The sequence below is a fragment of the Arvicanthis niloticus genome, chromosome 4, assembly GCF_011762505.2.
Source record: "Arvicanthis niloticus isolate mArvNil1 chromosome 4, mArvNil1.pat.X, whole genome shotgun sequence".
Lineage (NCBI taxonomy): Eukaryota > Metazoa > Chordata > Mammalia > Rodentia > Muridae > Arvicanthis > Arvicanthis niloticus.
Genome location: NC_047661.1, coordinates 129,571,411 through 129,592,099, shown reverse-complemented (window position 1 = coordinate 129,592,099; position 20,689 = coordinate 129,571,411). Strand labels below are relative to the sequence as shown.

General features: G+C 42.6%; 2 protein-coding genes and 3 non-coding genes across 5 annotated transcripts in view; all 5 read left to right on the top strand.

Annotated features, from left to right (window-relative positions):
• The first annotated feature begins 2,767 nt into the window (after positions 1-2,767).
• On the top strand, positions 2,768-8,656 carry Rabggtb (Rab geranylgeranyltransferase subunit beta). The gene is made up of 9 exons (XM_034500691.2): positions 2,768-2,864; positions 3,778-3,885; positions 4,889-5,086; positions 5,408-5,513; positions 6,192-6,244; positions 6,330-6,440; positions 6,855-6,980; positions 7,738-7,887; positions 8,183-8,656. The coding sequence occupies exons 1-9, from the start codon at positions 2,862-2,864 to the stop codon at positions 8,321-8,323; spliced, it is 996 nt and encodes a 331-aa protein (XP_034356582.1). The 5' UTR covers positions 2,768-2,861; the 3' UTR covers positions 8,324-8,656.
• Positions 3,589-3,668, top strand: LOC117707961 (small nucleolar RNA SNORD45). The gene has a single exon (XR_004606699.1). It is a non-coding gene; the product is annotated as a small nucleolar RNA SNORD45 (small nucleolar RNA).
• Positions 4,159-4,239, top strand: LOC117707960 (small nucleolar RNA SNORD45). The gene has a single exon (XR_004606698.1). It is a non-coding gene; the product is annotated as a small nucleolar RNA SNORD45 (small nucleolar RNA).
• LOC117707962 (small nucleolar RNA SNORD45) lies at positions 5,129-5,199 on the top strand. The gene has a single exon (XR_004606700.1). It is a non-coding gene; the product is annotated as a small nucleolar RNA SNORD45 (small nucleolar RNA).
• A 1,333-nt stretch (positions 8,657-9,989) lies between the features above and the next one.
• Positions 9,990-20,689, top strand: part of Msh4 (mutS homolog 4) — a 47,168-nt gene continuing 36,468 nt past the window's right edge. The window contains exons 1-4 of the mRNA XM_034500684.2: positions 9,990-10,233; positions 13,532-13,714; positions 17,088-17,245; positions 17,595-17,705. Of these exons, the coding sequence (XP_034356575.1) occupies positions 10,068-10,233; positions 13,532-13,714; positions 17,088-17,245; positions 17,595-17,705 (618 nt within the window). The 5' untranslated portion in view covers positions 9,990-10,067. The remainder of the gene's footprint in view (positions 10,234-13,531; positions 13,715-17,087; positions 17,246-17,594; positions 17,706-20,689) is intronic.

Sequence of the window (20,689 nt, the reverse complement as noted above, 5' to 3'; positions counted from 1 at the left end):
ATGTCCATTTTACCTCATAAAGGATACACCAGGAACACACCCTTAGTAAAGAAATAATGAAGTAAAAAAAAAAAGGTGGACACCACGGCACATACCCAGAATCCCAACACTGCTGAAGCAGAAGGATTACGAACCTGAGGTAAACCTGTGTGATGCAGCGAGACCTCTGGAGAAAAAAGTAAAATGGGCTGCAAAGATAACTCAGCAGTTAAGAGCACCTGCCATTCTTGAGAAAGCAGGGGTCACTGTGGCCCACACCTGCCTATAACTCCAGCTTCAGGGTATCAACCCTCTTCTGACCTCCGTGAGCACCAGGCATATGTGCAGCACACATACACACATGCAAGGCAAAACATTCGTGCACATAAAATAGAAATAAATCTTAAGTAAATGTTTTAAAATGAATGAGAAATGATGGGGTAAAGAAATCAGAAATCGTGAGCAGTTTAGTGCCTTTTTCTTTAAGTGCTGGGGAATGGACCCAGTGTCTCGCACAGGCCAAATAAATGAGCTGTCCACTCCTAGTCCTGAAACCACTCCACACTTATTCTATCTCATTGATTCAGAAATGCACGTTTATCATAGTAACATCCCAGAAGTCTGGATAATTATAGACACTGGCTACTCTTTCCACATTTCTCATCTTTGCAATGAACTGTGTCCTATAATTGATAAAATTAATGGCATCTTTGATGAAATTAAACGTTGTTCCATGATACAGTAACACGTTAAGGCCAGCTAGGGACTGCCTAACCTAAACACTAGTGAGCTAGGTTTACAGTTCCAGCAGTTCACAGCATGAATCTTGATTAAAACTGTTCTAACTAGGGGCTGGAGAGGTGGTTCAGTGGCTAAGGTCAGTTCTAGCATCCACATGGCAGCTCACAGCTGTATGTAACTTCAGATTCCAGGGACTGTACATCCTCTCTGTCCTCTTCAGGCACCAAACACACACACACACACAAACACACACACACACACACACACACACACACACACACACAGAGGCAAACTTCCAATACTAAATAAGAATAAAAAGATCTTTTAAAATGTTAAAATGATAAACGTTTCCCTGTTTTATTTTGGGGGGCAGAATCATGCTATGTAGCCCAAACTGGCCTCAGACTTACTAAACATCCTAGGCTGGCATCAGATGTGTTATCCTTCTGCCTCAGCTTTGCCGGTACTGGCAATTTAGGCATTTTCTACCACTTACAAAGTGACAGGCACTTCTCTGGGTACAGAAAATAGACATCCATTAAACAGTATCAATATAATGTGTGCCCTACAAATTGTCTTAAAATTTTCTAAGTCACATTTTAAAAAGTGGAAATATTAATTTTAAAATATATTTGACTCAATATACCTAATATATCATTTCAGCCATTTTAGAAGATAATGCTTCTCTACTTTGTTCTTTGGCCATTGTATGCACGTGTATAATGCATTCTGATTACTCCTGCTCCCTCCCACACATCTGCCTCTTTTCCTCCTTACAACCCCCGTTCTCACATTCACATCTTTTATTTTGTGACTGAGTTTAACTGGGTGACCATGGGGTTGGAGCAGTCCACGGATGCCTGCTCAGCTTACCTGCAGGCACACATTTAAAGATAATGACTCCGCCTTTCCCAATGTGTGTCTGTACCCATTAGGTCAGCAGAGAGGAGCAGGGCCCCAGAGTCCCTTCCCCATCCAAGACTGACTGTTGCCAGGGTCATTTGTGTGCAAGCCCAGCACAGATAAACACAGTGACTCTGAGTTCAAGGCTGTAGTAGCTTCTCTGCCTTTTCCGATTATTTTCTCTTATATTCTTTCTGTGTCCTTCTATGATAGTCACTAAGCTTTTAGAGGTCAGCCCTTAACTGATGTATTCTCTGGAGAACCTCTGCATTGAAAGGCTTATTTGAATAGGGCTGAGAGTAGAGTTTGTACATGGGTATAAGCATAGATATATCAGAAGGCAGTCAACAAACTTTAAAATGAGCAAGGCACACAATTTGTACTTTACGACTACAGCAGTTTCCAGTTTAGACTGGCCGTATTCAAATCCCTCACGTGGTTGTATCTGACATCTTGGCTTTGGAGAGAGAGGTTAATTTACAAACTAGTTTTATTGCAGCTACCATTCTTTGGCGGAGGGGAGGCATATGTTATTCTTTAAAGAGGCAGACTGGGCTGGGGAGATCGCATGCCTAGCATTATCAGTTGTGAGTTCAAGGCCCAGAACTTTAAAAAAGAAGGTTAAAATGAAGAGGTTAAACCATACTAATTTACCAGTACAGAGTGGAAAAATTAGCCTTATTTTAGTGGTTTCTGGGATCGATCACAAGCATGTATTTTCACACGGTATCTTTTAAGAATCTTTCCATAGCAATATATGTGGCGCTTTTTGATTAGCTGGGTAACAGACACTTGAATTGATTACTCTTTAGGGAAGGTGTGTTGGGAGGCTGTGGGGGGAACTTGAGCTCAGGATGGCTTCCAAGTGTCTACACAGCTGATGATTTAGACCACTGATCCTCCTGCTTCCACTTTCCCAGTGCTAGGAAAACAGGTTTGCACTACCACTCAGGGTTTTTACGCAGTGGTTGACACCAATCCTCGGGTTCATTGAATGTTAGGAAAACTCTTTACAAACTGAGCGACATGGGGTCCTTCAGGCAGACGCGTAGCCGGCTATATCGTGACCGCGGAGTCCTTCAGGCAGGAGTGCGACCGGCTAAATCCTGACCGCGGGGTCCTTCGGGCGGAGCCTGGCCAGCTAGGTAGGGCGTGGGCGGCCGGCGGGCGCGTGTGCGCAGGCGCGCAGGCCCTGACTCCCTGTGCTCCCGCGCGCTTCAGTCTTTCGGCGACCGGACATGGTGAGAGCATGATCTCTGCTGTGCGCCGAGGCTGGGGAGGCCTGGGCGGTGGGTCGAGCTGCGCGGCCTCGCGGGCTCGCGCAGCAAAGGGAGCGGGAGGGCCTGCAAGACTAGCGTTCTTCTTGTGAGGCCCAGGCTGTCCTGGAGCTCTCAGCAATGCCCCTGTCTCGGTCTCCTGAGGTCGGACTTGGACTGCTCTTTGAGCAGTGGCTCAGCGTTTTCTGCCGTTCTCGAGGCTTGTGATCTTGTCCGCGATCCGTGGGCGAACCTCTCTGCATTGGGCCGCCTGGATTTTTCTTTACATCGGGGATTTGTGGGTGCCTGTTTCCCCCCTCCAAGGTTACATGATCGTTTGCGAATATTGTTTCAAAATTAAACATTTTAACTGGGATGGAAGGAAGTCGGCCTTGGCGCACACCTTTTAATCCTATCACCGTTGAGGCAGAAGCAGGCGGCCTGGTCTACATAGAGAGTTCCCAGACCAGACAGGACTTCATAGCTGAGACTCTTAATAAAATAGAAAATAACTTATTTTGCCAATCGCTTTGACCTACTTAAGGTGTGATTGAGTCATAGATCCGAAGGTGGAGCTAATGGGGCTGAGTATTTAGTAAAGGGGATTACATTTGAGGACTGCAGAAAGGTGCACTGAAGCTTCAGATTTGTTAAGCAAGAGTGTGTATTGCATTTGGTCGGCATAACTCAGGATGAGCGTCAGAATTCAGGTCGATGATGAGCTGGCATGTATTCTGAATCTAAAGTTGATTATAAACCACTTTAGCTCTAGAATTACTCTGAGACCTGAAAAAAATACCGTGGCCTGGTCACGTATGACTGGGATGTCAAGTTTCAGGATGATGAAAAAAATTATTTAAGTAATAATGAGAGATCCGCTTTTTTTTTCTCTCGGAAGGGCACACAGCAGAAGGACATTACTATCAAGTCAGATGCGCCTGACACCCTGCTGCTGGAGAAGCATGCCGATTACATCGCCTCCTATGGCTCAAAGAAAGACGACTATGTGTGTATGATGTTCCGTTGAGTTTCTAAGACTAACATAATAGCAATAAGTATAATACTTACTGGCTACTAGTATTATATTAATCAATGGGCCCGTTTCTTAAAGCAGTATCTAGCTGCAGATGCCTGATTTAAAGTCCATTTATGATAGGCATACCTTGTATATCCGATGGTATTTGACCAGCATCAACCATACATCCTGATACAGAGGGCCCAGGACAAGGCTTGCAGGTATTAGGGCTTGGCTCCATTCTGTCTGGGGTAGAACCTTGAAGGTCAATGATGTGTTGGCATGTATTATCTGAATTCGCTGATGTGTCTTAACACTTTAGCTCTAGAATTACGCTGAGACCTTAAAAGGTTATACCTAAAAGACTTATTGGAGTGCCTGGGGAAAGTTACCACACCCCTGTGATGTCAGCAAAGGGCAGAGCAGGATGGCTGAGTGGGAAAGCCCAAGCTGTATGGGGAGACCCTTTCCAAAGAGGAGTCAGGTGGGTAAGACTATTTCCCACTCTGTCTTAGAGAACATGTGAGATTGGCAGGCACTTGATGCTTGGCTGTCTCCGTAACTTTCGGTTAGACTCTGCTTATTTTAGGGGGAATCATAGGCCTAAATGTCTGCGGCCTTCCTGTCAACCGTCCACCTAACATACCCCTTTTGGGTTTGGTTTGGCAGCATACCAATAAGGCCTTCTTTAGCCCCGTTTATCTTTTTTTTATTTATAGGCTTTCTTTGTAAAATGCAATAATTGGTGCTTGGTAAGCTATAGGAGTGAATATTGCTTTTGCTTAATTCACCTGAGGTTGGCACTTAGAGACAGCGAAAGCATTGGTCTCTATCTTCCTGGTGCTGCCACCCTTTCCTAACACTTCTGCATGCTGCAGCATGCCCCAACCACAAGATAGTTTTTGTTGCTACTTCATAACTAATTTTGCTGTTATGAATCCCCAAAGGGGTGGGTTATGTAAAGTCAGAGTGACGAATTTAGGACTTCTCCTAGGAATACTGCATGTCTGAATACCTGAGAATGAGCGGCGTCTATTGGGGCCTGACCGTGATGGACCTCATGGGACAGCTTCACCGCATGAACAGAGAAGAAATATTGGTGTTTATCAAGTCGTGCCAGCATGAGTGTGGGGGAGTAAGTGCTAGCATTGGGCACGACCCCCATCTTCTGTACACACTCAGTGCCGTCCAGGTAAGCCCTGTGAAACCCTGACACTTTGTGTGACAACCCGCTGGTCAGTGATGTCATGGCATGTATTAGCTGAGTGCTAACCTGATGTGAGTTACAAATGGCACTGAGACCTTCAAGGGTGAACTTCATCTGTATGTTACTGGAACTAGAGCTAGTTCAAATTTGGTTTTAGTGAAGAGCAAGCAGATATCTTAATATGAAATTGTAATTAAATGAGCCACAGCCTGTGCATTTGACAAGTTTATAGTAAACTTGAAAGGGCGTTGTGGGTGACTTAGAACAAACAGATCTAGAACAAATGTGCAACACTTTGCCTTTCAGATTCTTACTCTGTATGATAGTATTCATGTTATCAACGTGGATAAAGTTGTGGCCTATGTTCAGAGTCTACAGAAGGAAGATGGTTCCTTTGCTGGAGACATTTGGGGTAAGACCAGGTTTCAGTGTTTAGTCAGCTACTCCTACTCAGAACATCTTTTGTCTTGGTGTAGTAATCATAAGATTTCAAGTTGTTCCATCTTTTCAGGTCCCACTAAGCAGTTGGTCTAACTGGAGTAAAATGGCCTGCTGGGAGTCCCAGCATGCCCCGTGCTGGTTTGTCAGCACACCACATAAAAGATAAGGTAGGTTCAAGTTTTATCCCCAGTGTTCATTAGTTTTGAGGGGCTAACCTCCCTGAAGGTAAAGACCTGAGGAGGTCTTTAAAAGTTTGTCAAATTAGTAAATATCTGAGTTGGGAGATGGAACATTTTTCATTTGGTTAATAATCTGTTAGGGGTGAAACAATGCAGTCCTGAGACCAGCTGCTTTGTGGGATGTGAACCTTTTTATAAAGTAGGGTGGTAATTGTGTTAACCTGATTTTTGGGGGGACATACAATCGTTCCATTTTGTAGGTTCCTTTCTTCTGGGCCCCTTGTATAGGCTACTTAGAAAGGCTATTGCTTTCTGTTTGTCTAGCTGGTTTCCTTAGACCTTTGGGGGACTGCCTCCTAGTGAACATAAAGTTTGTCTTGGCTTTGGGAAATTTAATGTGTGATACAGATTTTATTCTTAGGTGGCTTGGTGGCATTTACATGTCTGCCTTGGCTCTTTTTGTCTTTTAGGAGAAATTGATACAAGATTCTCATTTTGTGCAGTGGCAACTTTGGCTCTCTTGGTAAGCTTTGAATGTTGTGTTAAAGAGCCAGATTAAATAAACATCGTGAGTGCTATGTAGTTATAGCTTCCGTTTCTCTTTATAGGGCAAGCTTGATGCTATTAATGTGGAAAAGGCGATTGAGTTTGTTTTGTCCTGTATGAACTTTGATGGTGGATTTGGCTGCAGACCAGGCTCTGAATCTCATGCTGGACAGGTAATTTTGCAATTTAAGCTTACAGGGGTTTGAGTTTTGTGTACATGCTGGTCTACACTAAGTAAACACCAATGTTCCTTGTTGGAATTGTGTGGGGTCTGCATTCTGTACTGTTAATTGACCTTGAGGTTTACCATGTAGTCCAGGCTGTCTAAAGGCTTGCCACATGCTGGGATTGGAGGCACAAACTTGACTTTTATACGAATGAATTAACATAACCCAGTGTGTCCAGCTGAGTGAGCACCTTTCTGCTTTGCCAGAGAACATTGTGTATAAATTCTAAGTGTAGCATTTCATTGTGGACTTGAACCTAAGAATACAGCCTGAGGTACAAAAATGGAGCTTTAGTAATTTTGGTAGTGCTTGTCATTTACTATTAAACTATACCTGTGTACTTTATGTCTGTAATTTTAGATCTATTGTTGCACAGGATTCCTGGCCATAACTAGTCAGTTGCATCAAGTGAACTCTGACTTACTTGGTTGGTGGCTTTGTGAACGGCAGTTGCCCTCAGGTGGACTCAATGGAAGACCCGAAAAGGTATTGCAGTGGCTCTATGCCATGGGTACGTGGTGCTGTGTGCCTGGAACTAAGTGGTTTTTCATAAGATACTTTAAGGAGAGAACTTGGGGTCTCATTGACTGAATTCATTTCTGCTTTGGACATGTACAGGTGTTATCTTCCCTGGGGTTGGATGGCACAGACAAGAAATCTTTGAGTTTGAAGCTAGCCTGCTCTATTTAGGGAGACATCTAAACAGGGCCTGAGTTTTAAGCTAGTAACTAAACTGTTGGGCTAAAACCCTAGAGATTAGAGTATCTTTGTGCACCTTTAGTTATTTTTGGAGCTCAGTAAATGTAGATTGTTTAGGCTGATCTGTAAGAACTGAGGCTTTTGTTAAGTCTCAGCAGATGAGTGTCTGCCTAGAACAACTTATCCCATGACCTTAGCTGTGCACTGAGTAGGATGTTACTTATTTGTGAAGATACATAAATCGTTTGCTAACTACTGCACAGAAGTGCTGTTTGGAACAATACATATATAGGAGGTGCTCTCAGTTTGTCCCAGTCATTTCTGGGTTTGCAGTTACCATCTTGTACTGGCTGAAGCTGTTCTAAAATGTAGCAGTCATGCTGTCTTAAGCTCCTTTATGTGTCCACTATACCCTGCCCCTTTTTACTTATTCACGGTTGGAACACAGGATTAGACATTTTAAAAAAAATAATCATCAAGTCTGAGAGAATAGGGTAGTGAAGTAGAGGCAGCTGTCTGACTGGCTCCTCCCACCCCCTTTCAGTTACCAGATGTGTGTTATTCATGGTGGGTGCTGGCCTCCCTAAAGATAATTGGGAGACTTCATTGGATTGACCGAGAAAAGCTGCGAAGTTTCATCTTAGCATGTCAAGATGAAGAGACAGGAGGGTTTGCAGACAGGCCAGGAGATATGGTAAGTACAGTTCTGGATTTGCAGGTTTTCACTGACCTTCATAGCTACAGGCATTTCCAATGTACTAGAGACAGTGCCTTGTAAGAAACAGTCTGAAGGTGCTCTGGATGCTTTTTTTTTTTTAATGCATTAACAAAAGTTAGAGCTTATATAGAAATTTCTTACAGTGACACTGTTGAGGTCTAGTATTAGAAATACTAGAGTCTTCAGAAAACTTTTAAAGCAGTATTCAAGATAAACTTCACTATGGACAAGTGACTGAGTCTTTATTTTACATGTTTATGAACTTCCACAGGTGGACCCATTTCACACCTTATTTGGCATTGCTGGATTATCACTTTTGGGAGAAGAGCAGATTAAGCCTGTTAGCCCCGTCTTCTGCATGCCTGAGGAAGTGCTTCAGCGGTTGAATGTTCAGCCTGAACTAGTGAGCTAGTCAGAGATAGCAAAGATGCTTTAGTGTGCAATACGAATTGCTGTATTTGAAGTGTTTATCAAACCTAGAAGTGACTTAATATTTTGTATATCATATATTATATAATTATTGTAAAATAAATATGTTGGTATTTAGATCTTTAGTTTTCTGAGTACAGTTTTTGTCAGTACTGTTTGTTTTAGATGTCTAACTGCAAACTTCAAAGAGCTAGTATTTAACTGATGCCTCCCTGTCCTGTTGACCTGTAACAATGATGGGAAATGATTTCTGTTAATGAAGATGATAAAAGCGAGTGAAACTCGTATGATTTAAATAAAAGATGCACAAAATTGAGTCGCTGTTGTGTATATATCTTTTTATTTAGAATTGAAACACTTATCTCTAGTGAACACCTTTATAGGTGGGGCTGAGGGTACATTTTTTAGGGAACTCCAGTCTCTGCTGTTGGTTTGGACTTCTCAGGCTTGCAGTTGAGTTTCCCAGGGTCCTGAAAGTCATCCTCAAAGAATTGGTTCACTCCATAATGGCTGTAGGTGGAGCTGTCTCTTGGTGGGCGCCCTGTGTGAGGTATTAAGCCTCAAGGGGCTGAATGTGGTTACTCTGGGTGGGTTGGGTGAATAGTAATGGTATAATGTAATTTCTACTTAGTAGACAGCTGCTCCTGGGTCAGAATTACCAGAGATACCTTTTCCTAGGAGGACCTCTGCCCCTTAACACTTAAAGAAGGAAACACCTCCCCTCTTGAGGCAGTCCTACATTGCAATAGAACTCACATCTTTAATATTGCCAAGGGCATTTCATGTCTCTTAGTTGTTCCTTAAGCATTTCAGTCACAGTGAGACCACATACACTTGATACAGTGTACATGACTTCGTGTCCTACTTCCATAAAGACATGCTGTGACCAGTTTTGAAGTTTCCAAAGGTTTAGTCATGACAGACAAGCATGTTCCTTGAACATCACACCTACTTCAAGCAGCTCCCCTCCCTAAGCATTCAATACATGAGTCGGGTGGGGGCATTCCTACCCAAACACAATGGTTTGCGTGTACTAATGTGAATGCCTTATTAGCTGGAGAACATTTATCCCCAGTAGTGTCACCTAGAAGTCTTTATGTGTTGACTATAAAGAGAGTCCCAAGGATTATGTGTAAGGCTGTATTTTTTTTTTTTACCCTATGTGTAAAATGAACTAGGACAGTTGAGAAGTGCAGTTTTTAACTGTCCATGTGGCCTCACCGGTGTTCTGTCTGTCTGGTCTGTATCATGCCATGGGTACAACTGAAGACTCAGACATTGGGTACTAGGTACATGCTGTCATATTAAAAACCAGGGTAAGTGTACTGGGGTTATAACTCTGGGATGTGTTAAGTATGCGATACCCTGTGTTCAGTCCTCAGAATGGCCCCCTCCTTCAAAATGAACTGTTGACAACCCAAGTTATTGGTTGTAAGTTGGCTTTGAATTGTTGGTCTTGATACGGAGTGAGGAGGCTTACAGGCTTCAGAATTACGTGATGATGAGAAAACAAAATGGCACAACCCTGGCAGCAAAGGTGAGAAACTAGCGGTTCACACCTGCACTCTGCGCCTGCGCTGTCCATCCTGATCTGCTTGTTCCTGCGCCTGCGCTATTGCAGCACTGCGCATGCGTCTAGCCTCCCGCCTTTTCAGCGGTGCGGCCTCCGGCCTCAGAGTCTTTGACGCCACGTGCGCAGAACCTCGGGTATCAGAAAGGCCAGAGAGATGCTGAGGCAGGAGGCCACTTCGCTCTCGAGTTCCCCACGCCGGACGCCATCGCAGAGGGAGGCCCTGCGCGGGAGGACTCCGGCCTCCGCGTGCAGGCAGAGCACGGAAGGCGCCGCGGCTGACAGGAGCTGTAGCAGCAGCCCGGCTCCGGCGTCCGCGGCAGGCAAGGCCCCGGGTCACCTCCCGGCGCGGTCGCTGGGTACCACAGCGGCGCAAGCTGGCCAGGGCTCCATAGTCACTCATGCTGGGGATGGTTTGTCGCTTTAATCCCAACCCTGGGGACAACCGTTAAAGGCTAGCCTGGGCTACACAATTTCAAACCAATCAGAACACAGGGGAGAAAGTCTTGACTCTTCACAGCGGTTTAATTAAGAAGTGAAAGGAAGGGTGGCCCAACTAGTATTCCCATGTAAAGGCTTAACCTCTTGTTTTAAGGCAGGTTCTCTCTGGCTCAGGCTGCCCTGAAGCTCATTAGTAGGAAAGCCTGGCCGGAAATTCTTAGAGCAATCCCCCTTCCTTAGCTTCTTGAATACTGGATTATATCACCATGCTTGGCCTTTAAATTTTCTTCTTAAAAAAAAGTTCTCCTTTTCCCCCCTCTCAGTATATGAGTAGGCAAGCAATGGGTGTAGGGGTCTAAGGGTGACTTTCCAGAGAAAGCTCTACCTCCACTAAATGGGCTCTGGGAAGCCAACTACGTTCTGAGTCAGGCTTGGTGTGGGTAATGCCTCTGCTCATTGAGTCATCTTGACAGCCCTCTACTTCTTAAAATATACGGTGAATGGGAGACTACGTTTTCTAATAGTGGAGAGCTGAGTTTTGACTGACGGATTTTACTCTAGAATGGAATGATAATAGGTTAAAGTGAACATCTCCTCTAATTCAGATGCTTACCTTAAAAAATAAGTCCTTCTGGGGCCAAAGAGATGGCTCATTCATTAAGGGAAGCAGCCGCTCTTTCAGAGGTTCTGTGTTCCAACTCCCAGGACCCACATGGAAACTGACCACTGTCTGTAACTCTGGTGCCAGAGAGTCTGCCGCCCTCTTCTGGCCTCTGTGGTGCACAGACATGCAGGCTGGCAAAACACCGTTGCACTTAGGTGAAAAAGTCCTTCGGGGTGGGTTCAGTAGTTCACTATGAGAACAGGGTCGGTTGGCTGGATGTTGTGAGTGAAGAGATAGTTAAATCGTGAAGTCTTCCATGTTTAATGTTAGGATAAAAAGCACTTCAGAGACACAAGCTTACAAACTACCATGAGGACGACCTATCTGACAGTTCTGAAGTGGAGTCTTGTACAAGACAGACCCACTTATTTTGCATATAGACGTGGGCACAATGCCTGGGTGGTTCATGATCTGGAGTACTTAATGAGTGTGTGCTGTTTCCTCCCAGATGAAGATCGGGAAGCTTCCCTTACTGGGTGCTCTCTACCTTGTCCTTCTGAAGCAGACTCTGGCAGGCAGGCCCAGGCCCCCGACTGTTAGATGGGTAACAAGCTTGGATCTGGGCTCTGCCTCATGGCTGCACAGCAGATGCTCTTAACCACTGAGCCACATCTCTAACATCTAACTTTTACATTTTTCTTACAGATAAGGTCTCTGTGTGTAACTCTTGCTGTCCTGGAACTGGCTATGTAGACCAGCCTGGCCTCAGACTCACAGTGCTTACTCTATGTTTGTGTTGTTTTGCTGCTTCTGCTTCTGCTGCTGCTGCTGCTGCTGCTGCTGCTGCTGCTGCTGCTGCTGCTGCTGCTGCTGCTGCTTCTTCTTCTTCTTCTTCTTCTTCTTCTTCTTCTTCTTCTTCTTCTTCTTCTTCTTCTTCTTCTTCTTCTTCTTCTTTTCTTTTCCAAGACAGAGTTTATACTGTATCCCTGACTGTCCTGGAACTCAGAGATCTACCTGCCTCTGCTTCTTCAGCGCTGAGATTAAAGGCATGAGGAAGTGCGTCCAGCTACTTTTGAGTTTTTAGAGGGTTGAGAAAAAATTTAAAGACAATGTTTTTTTTTGGCATATGCCATTCAAGTTACAATATATAGAAATTATTTTGAAGAAATATGGCTGTGTTCATTCATTTGTGTACTACTCTAGGCTGAACCCCTTCCTACTGCCAGAGTTGTGCTCCTGACAGGGACAGTGCCCTTGGCTGCAATTGGAATCTTCCCAACTTGTGTAGTGTGGGAGATGAGTGAAGGCTGTAAGTGAGGGTCTGAAAATCGTCAGTAAACAGATCTCAGCGGGAACGGGGAGAGCAGATGAGAGGCCAGGGAAAACAAAATGTCCATGCAGTAGTTTTAAAAGTACAGAGCGCAGTAGGCCAACACTTAGGAGGAAGGCAGAGGGAAAGTGTTTGGTACAGGAAGCTGTGGATGATGTAAGGAAGGCTCAGACACGAGGCATGGATGTTGAAGGCTGTGGAAAAGCCCTATGTTTTCAATTGCTTGTTTGTCGGTTTGGAACTTCTGTGTTAGCAGACACTGTGCTAGGCTATTTATGTACACTGTGTGAAATGTTATGACTGTGAAATAGGTAACATGTTGGTAAGCAACTATCTGAAAACGTGTAGAGTCTGAAGCTGAGACTTCATAACACTGTTTACATAGGAGGAGACGTTCAGATGAGGGAGTTGATGAAGGAAAAGACACTTAATTAGAGTATAAACTACACCTGGTGACTGACTGAAAGGACCCTTCTAATTTTAGCAAGAGTAGGCTCAGTGAACTCAGACTCAAAAGCCATATCAGAATATGTCTTTAATAAATTAATTTGAAGCAGAATCCCAGGTGTCTCAGGCTGGCCTCAGCTCACTCTGTAGGTGAGGGTGACCTTGAACTTGTGAACTCTTTTTCTCCACCTCTCAAGTGCTGAGAGTACAGACGAGAATCAGCACGCTTGGTTTATGTGTGCTGGTGATGAAACCCAGAGCCTCATCCATACCAGACAAGCACTCTACCCACTGAGCCACACCCCAGCCTCTATCGGCGTATGTTAGCACATGCCTGTAATTCCAGCACTCAGGAGGCTGAGGCAGGGGAATCATAAACTGGAGGCAAGTCTGGGCTACACACTTAGTTCAACTTCACCCTGAGAGTCATACTGAGATTTGCCTTAAAAACAACAAACACAAATTATCACTAACCAAAAAAAGACCTGAGAGTAGAAGGGGAACCATTTGGGAAGAGGAAGGGGTCAGGGTAGGAGGGGCTAAGAGAGGATAATAATGTAGGTCGAATATGACCAAGATACAATATAACTGTAACTGTTACAGTGGAACCAAATATGATAATGCAGACTAATGGCCATTATGAGCAGAACTGCCAATAATCATTTAGGTTACTATAATATTTTAATTAATCAGATTAAATTTTATAGAAAATAGTTATGATATAATGTAAATTCTAGAAATTAATATTTAGTTCCTTAATACTAATCATTAAGGATTAACCATACATTTTCAAATTTAGGTTCATCAGTTGGAAACAAAAGATCTTATGCTACACACAGAGTTACATCCAATTTTCCTGTTGGTACAAGCTCATCTTCTGCACAAGATACCACTTACCCAAATACGTTTAGAACTCCATTATCTGCTGGAAATCCCCAGAGATCAGGGTATAAAGGTTGGACGCCACAAGTAGGATATTCAGGTAAAACTGGTAAAAAACTAACCCTTATGGGCTTTTGAAATGTTTTAAAGTTTCATAACTTAGAAGTTGGGTGGTTAGCTCATTTGAGGTTCATCTGTCACTGATAGAGAGGACAGAAAGATGCATATGTCATTGGTCCCTGTGCACCACAGGGCTGGCTAACACAGCTGTGTGCTTCCCATACTTGTTTGTTAATAAATGCAACCTTGTGTTATTAGAACTGTTCTGACCCAGAGGGAAAATCTCTCTCCTGTGATACTTAAGTGAAAAACTTGACCCTAATGTATTCTTCGAGTGTTTTTCTAATACTGAATTTTAAACTAAATGTCCTCAATTTTGTTGAGGGATTGGTGAGTGCATATTTTGTGTGCACCAATTTCCTAAGACATGTATAAGATTATGTCTTGGCTACATGATGTGTAAATGTTGCCTGATTTTTCCTGGGAAGGTAAGAACAAACATCTGTTCATCCCAGATACTAAAAACAAACCAAAGAAATGACCCCACCCAAATATGGCTTGGGAACCCCTGAGATTTTGGGCAGTAACATGGGTGACTCGAGCAGCTGCTTCTCAAAACAGCTCCCCCAGCTGTATGGTGAGAGCTGTTCTCCTGAAGCCCCCTGCCGGCCTGCACACAGCTGCACCTCACCTGAGCTGTTCTCCTGAAGAAACTGCTCGTGCTTATGCTACCCTGTAAGAAATGGAGTCTCCGGAAGGAAATGCTTCATTCAGAGGAAACGCCTTCATAACATGCATGCATACATTTTAAGATGCTATTTTTTGTTGTTGTTGTTTTTATGATCTTTGAGACAGTGTCTTTCTGTGTAGGCTTGGCTGTTGTGAAATTCTGTAGACTGGCCTTGAACTCAAAGATCCTCCTGCCTCTGCTTCCTAAGTACTGGGTTAAAGGTGTGAACCCTCATGCTCAGCCTTTTTTTTTTTTTTTAAGCATGTAATGATACATAATGGCATCTCAGGAGACATACTGCATATATGATAGTAGCGCCATCATTGTTACAGTGGAAGTGAATATTCTTCTTGCCTAGTATTGTCATTATATGTTTTAAGAATATTTACATGTGCTTAGATAGCAAACACCCAGTCACCATCTCAGTAGTGTCACCTGCTGGAGGCCATCTCTTCCACTCACATCCAACCACAGCAGTCTTTTGTACTTTTAGAAATCACACTATACATATATACATGTCTCTCTCTCTCTCTCTATATATATATATATATATATATATATATATATATATATATATGTATATATATATATATGTACATACATATACACACATACATACATACATACGTACGAACATATTTGTTTTGTGTTCATTTATTCCATTCATTTTTCTGGGGTTCCTATAACAAATACTACAAACATTTACTTTTTTTTAAAATTTATTATTCTATGTATGAGTACACTGATGTGTCAGACACACCAGAAGAGGGCATCAGATCTATTACAGATGGTTGTGAGCCACCATGTGGTTGCTGGGAATTGAACTCAGGACCTCTGGAAGAGCAGTCAGTGCTATTAACTGCTGAGCTATCTATCCAGCCCCAACATTTACTTTCTTATCTGAGGCCTCTCTGCTTGTCTCACTCTTAGCCATTTTTTCCAGTCTCTTCCTACAGTCTCTGTGTGTCCTAAACTTCTCACATCTGTATGCCAGTCATACTGGACTAAGGGCACTCAAATGGCCCCACTTAATACTAACTACCCCTGTAAAGGGCAGATGTGTTTTTTAGATCAAGGTAAATGATGTCACATTCTTAGTTGCTGGGGATTAGAACCTCAGCATTCATATGCTGGGGACACAGAGAAGCCATAGAACTCCACACCACACTCACTGTTTCTAGTAGTCTTGCTTCTTCTGCATTGCTATCAGATCAAGGGTGAGTGTGTGGGCATCACCATGAGGGCTGCTTGGCGTCTCTCCAGCCACCATTTCCAGAATCTCACATCCCTTCTGACTTCCCTCTGCATTTCTGCCATCCTAAGCATTTGTATGTACACTTGAAGTTTTATATATGCTATTCATTCATTGTTATTCATTTATTCTTATTCTTACTAATGCTGACTGTTAAACCCAAGTTCTTACAGGTGGTAGGCACTCTCTACCACTGAGCTAATCTCTCAGTCTTCTTGGAAATAAATTGAGTAAAGAGAAGTATATATATTTGATAGAGTTATGTACCAGTTAAATGAACATAAGTAAATAACTTAAGATGTCCTTGACACATAACACGCATTTAATGAAGGTTGGTGCCCATAGCTGAGCACTGACAGTTGCACAGTGCATTCATTTGCTGCTTGCAGCCAGCTCTTAAGTTAGACATTACACTTTTCACTTGAAAGTTACTTATGAGATAATTTTAGCATTTAGAGAGTAAGGGAATATGTATTTTAACACCAAACTCAAAATTTTATTAATAACTTTATTTTAATAAAATTCAAAGTAAAAGTTAGGTGATAGTGGCACATGCCTTTGATTCTAGCACTTGGAAGGCAGAGGCAGGTGGCTCTCTGAGTTCGAGGCCTGGTCTACAGAGCCAGTTCCAGGATAGCCAGGGCTACACAGATAAACCCTATGTCAAAAAACAAAACAAAACAAAAAACCAACAACAACAAAACAACCAACCAAATTTCAAAATAAAACACTGTAAATTTATCATCCATGTGTAAAATTAAGGCTTGGCATGGGACGTCAGCCCAGGAATTAGAAACCTGTAGCCAGTTGTATGGATAGCTACCTCTGAGTTTGCTAAGACCTCTTACTGGCAGATAGCAGTTGCTAGTGTATGCCTGTAATCTCAGCACTTCTTGGGAGAGAGAGGCAGGAAGATTGCCACAAGTCGGAGACCATTCTGATCTCAGCAATTCTGGGTAACCAGGGATACACATCCTATCTCAAAGTTAAGGCAAACAAAAAGTCCTTAATTCGAAGTTAACTTTTGACCCAACATCAAGCTTCAATCATTTTGTTTTGGAAAATGAAATTTTTGTTTTTAAAAATAAGGGTTCCCTTTGGAGTTATTAACTAGACAAGGCACCTTATAAGACATGCACAAGGTCAAGGCAGCGAGATTAGTTACCACTCCTGAAGGCAGCACAAATGGGGCTTAGGAAACAGAGGAGAGGATGTGACTGTGGAAGGAGGTGTGGCGTGAGAGTGTTCATGGAGTGAGATGGGGGCAGGGCACATGGGCGTGAGCCGGATACACAGTGGGCATGTATGGATGATGTTAAAGAATAAACAGAAGATATAAAACCCACTAGACTTAGGACTTGAGGTCTTCCATGAAGGAGCTGTAGGCAACCATTAACATTGATATGCATTCTTTATGCCAACTGGCTCCAGCCACATCCTCTGCAGCGTCTGCAAATGCCCCATCAGTCATTGTAGCAGTGGTGGAAGGAAGAGGGCTGGCCAGAGGTGAGATTGGGATGGCAAGCATCGATTTAAAAAGCCCACAGATTATGTTGTCACAGTTTGCAGACAACACAACATATGCAAAGGTAAGCTTTTTTTTTTTACAACTTAAAAATTTGAAGTAATTCTAGATCCACACAAAGACAAAAAAAATCATTAATCATGTACTGAGAATAAATTTTTGAAAAACTGAGATTAATTTTGAGTTTAAATTGCTAGAAACCAATGAGTAAAACATGACCTATTTTTCTGGTATTATACATTTGTACCTAGGTATAGATGTTTAATATATCATTATTTAAAATATATTTTGACTGAAACATTAAATTCAGACTATTGGGTTTTATCTGTGCACTTTAACAGTTTACGTTTTAGAATGTAGAACTACTTTGGAAACTGCTTACATTTAGCAAATGATTATTTTAACAATTTCAGGTGATCACTAAACTCCAAGTTTTATCACCTTTGGAAATAATAATGTCAAATACTGCTTGTGTTGTGGGAAATTCAACCAAGTTGTTTACTCTGATTACAGAAAATTTTAAGGTAAGAGATTTTCTGGTAACATTCAAAATGTAATTATTTATTTAGAATACATGTCATAATATTACAAAAAGAAATAGTTTAACTATTTAAGGACCTAAGTTAATTAATTAATGCAAATTGTAGTCTAAAATATTATTGAAAGATCATAAAAATGAAGCAGGGTAACTCTTGATTTGGCACCAGTGTTCTACTTTTAAGCACAAGTATTGGGTAGCTAAGAGGTGCTGTAGTTTTATTTCTTCTGTTGTGATATAACACTCTGATCAAATCTGGATATAGAGACTTTGTATAAGGAAATTCACTGACCTCTGTGAGCTTCAGGTTTTGTTTTGTTTTTTTTCTATCAGGATATGAAACGGTATTTGTTGTACGATATTTGATCACACTTTGAATCCCAAAATTGTATGCTGGATAAACCTGTTTCTAGTTGTGCCTCAGCCCTAGCTTTAATCCAAGAGCTTTCAGTTTATTATATACAAGATTGAATACAATGAACGATGAGTCAAGAGGTGGAGCAAACAACCAATTAACAGGGAGTGAACACAGGAGAAAATCATAGTGAGAAGAAGTCAGGAGGATGGATAGAGAGACACACAGGAAGTAGAAAGTACATTCAGTTTGGAAGGGTTTGTAAGACAGCGTGGGGAAGGAGAACTATTTTTCTCCTTTCCCGACATCAGTTGATGAGAAAGGTGAGCTGGGTGCTTCCTCTGCCTCTCTGAGCTATCGGCTTTCAACACAGCATCTGGCTCCTGAGTCTTCATTTGGTAGAATCAAATGTTTTGGGAGTTTGTTTTAAAAACAAGTATTTCATATAAAGTGATGGGAGACAGGATCAGGGATGGGGTTATATAATAACCAAAGTCCTGAATGGAGTAAAGGAGCAAACACAAACATATGTCAGCCAAAAGTAGCACGAGAGAAACATTGATGTGCTATTGTTGTTTCTATATTACTCACTTCTCAGAGCCTCTTAAGTCAGAAGCAGTGGGAACTGGAAGGAGGTAGAGAAGACTGATTCTGAAGTGGATGATATGTTAACAGTTGCTTGACTTTTCAGACTTTTAGTTACAGAACATTGGAACAAAAAGGCTGGAGCTGTGGGGTTGTGACATTAAATGAGACTTAACCAAGTCCTGGCGTGCGTGTTCATTCTTGTTGGTGTCTCCTTTAGTCTCCACACACACACTCTGTAGTTCACTGTCCCATCATCTTTCTTGCCGTTACTTTCTGAGGTGAGGGAGAGGTCTCATGTAATGCAGGCTGGCCTTGAACTCTTGATCTTCTTGCCTTAACCTCAGTGCTGGGATCATCTGCCTTTATCCACCCTTCCTTTTTTTTTCAAAGTAATTAAATTCTTAGTTCACAACTTTATATTCTTTTTCCATCTGTTTCATTAAATAAAGAGTGCCACTATCATTGGTTATGGTTCCCAGGCCACCCATGACAAAACAGTGACATCTAGTCTCAAAAAAGCCAAAATAAACAGAATTCAATACCCAGGAGCTCCTATATCACTTTTGAATAACTTGCTCCTGGATGTGACAGTGGAGTTGATGTATTTCCACCATTGCACTGCCTAGATCTAAAGGTGTGCCTTTTCTCAGTTACTTTGACTTTAACTTACCTGAAAACCTGTGTGATGTTCCATGGAATACATTTGCTTCATGCCAGAGACTCGCATGCTTATCATTTTATTATTATCCTTAATATATTCAGTTAAGTTCATGAAAATAATATCTGGCTGAGAACTATAGATTATACTATCATTCACATAGAAAGATGGATAGCCATTTTCTTTCCTTTTTCTAAGAGTATCTCACTGTGTAGCTCTAGCTGTCCTTGAATTCACAATTTATACCAGGCTGGCCTCCAACTCCCAGAGATCCACTTGCTACTGCCTCTGAAGTGCTGGGATTAAAGGTATATGCCACTACTCTCAGATTCCATTTTCATTTTATAAATGAGAAACCTGTATCTAAATATTGGAAACAATAAAAGTAACTTTCTACAATATTTAAGATACCTACTCATATACTGCAAAGTGTTTATGAAATAAGAGTTATTTTTGTGCAGGTTGTTTTATTTTTAGGGCAAGCTGTTGTCGCGAACCCCCCACGCTTGGGCACCAAACTGTTACGCTTACTGGAGCCCGATGTTGGACGCCAAACTGTTGCAGCCCGTACTGCCCGTTCTGGTCCGAGGGTCAGGGTCTAGCGAGAGAGAGAGTGGGGATAAAGGGGAAGAGACACGAAGAATGGAGACAAGACAGAGATTCTGATCAAGTCTCGTTTATTGAAGGGAATTCTGAGCTATTTATAGGCTTTTGCCACATGCCTTGTAGGCGCGTGGATACCACGTGCCTTGCAGGTGTTGATATGACGTAAGCCTTACAGGCGTCTATAGCGTGGACAGCACGTGCACCGCAATGCCTTGCAGGCGTGGATAGCACGTGTGCCTTACAGGCATGTATGGCGTAGATAGCACGTGGACAGCACGTGAACTGCATTGCCTTGCAGGCGTGACTACCACGTGCACCTTGCAGCTGGGGCCAGTAAACAGCAACACAAAATATGTGGGATATCAGAGTGTGCTTTAGCTGTTGTAGGCTATTGAAAACCAAATCTTTCGTCAGGGTATATGGTTCTAGATGGCTGCAAAGTTGATCTAGCCGCTTTCTGCTAAAGTCGGCTCCCAACAGGTCCCCCTTTTTAAATTTTTTTTTCAAAAGGGAAGGCTGGGAAAACTTACGGAAACCGTGCCTGTCCTAGGTTGGAACAAAGGACCCCAGCCTCCCTTTCCCGTCCTTGGATACTCAACAGCCATTGGTTGAGCTCCTGTCTTAGGATGGTGAGGCCTCCCTTCTTTTAGGGGCAAGGGTCTCGGTATGCTCTCTTACCCGTCACTGACTATCCGGCTTAGCTCGTAAGTTAGGGGTTAATCCTCATCAGTCTTGATGACAGAGGTTTCAGAGTCCCCTACTT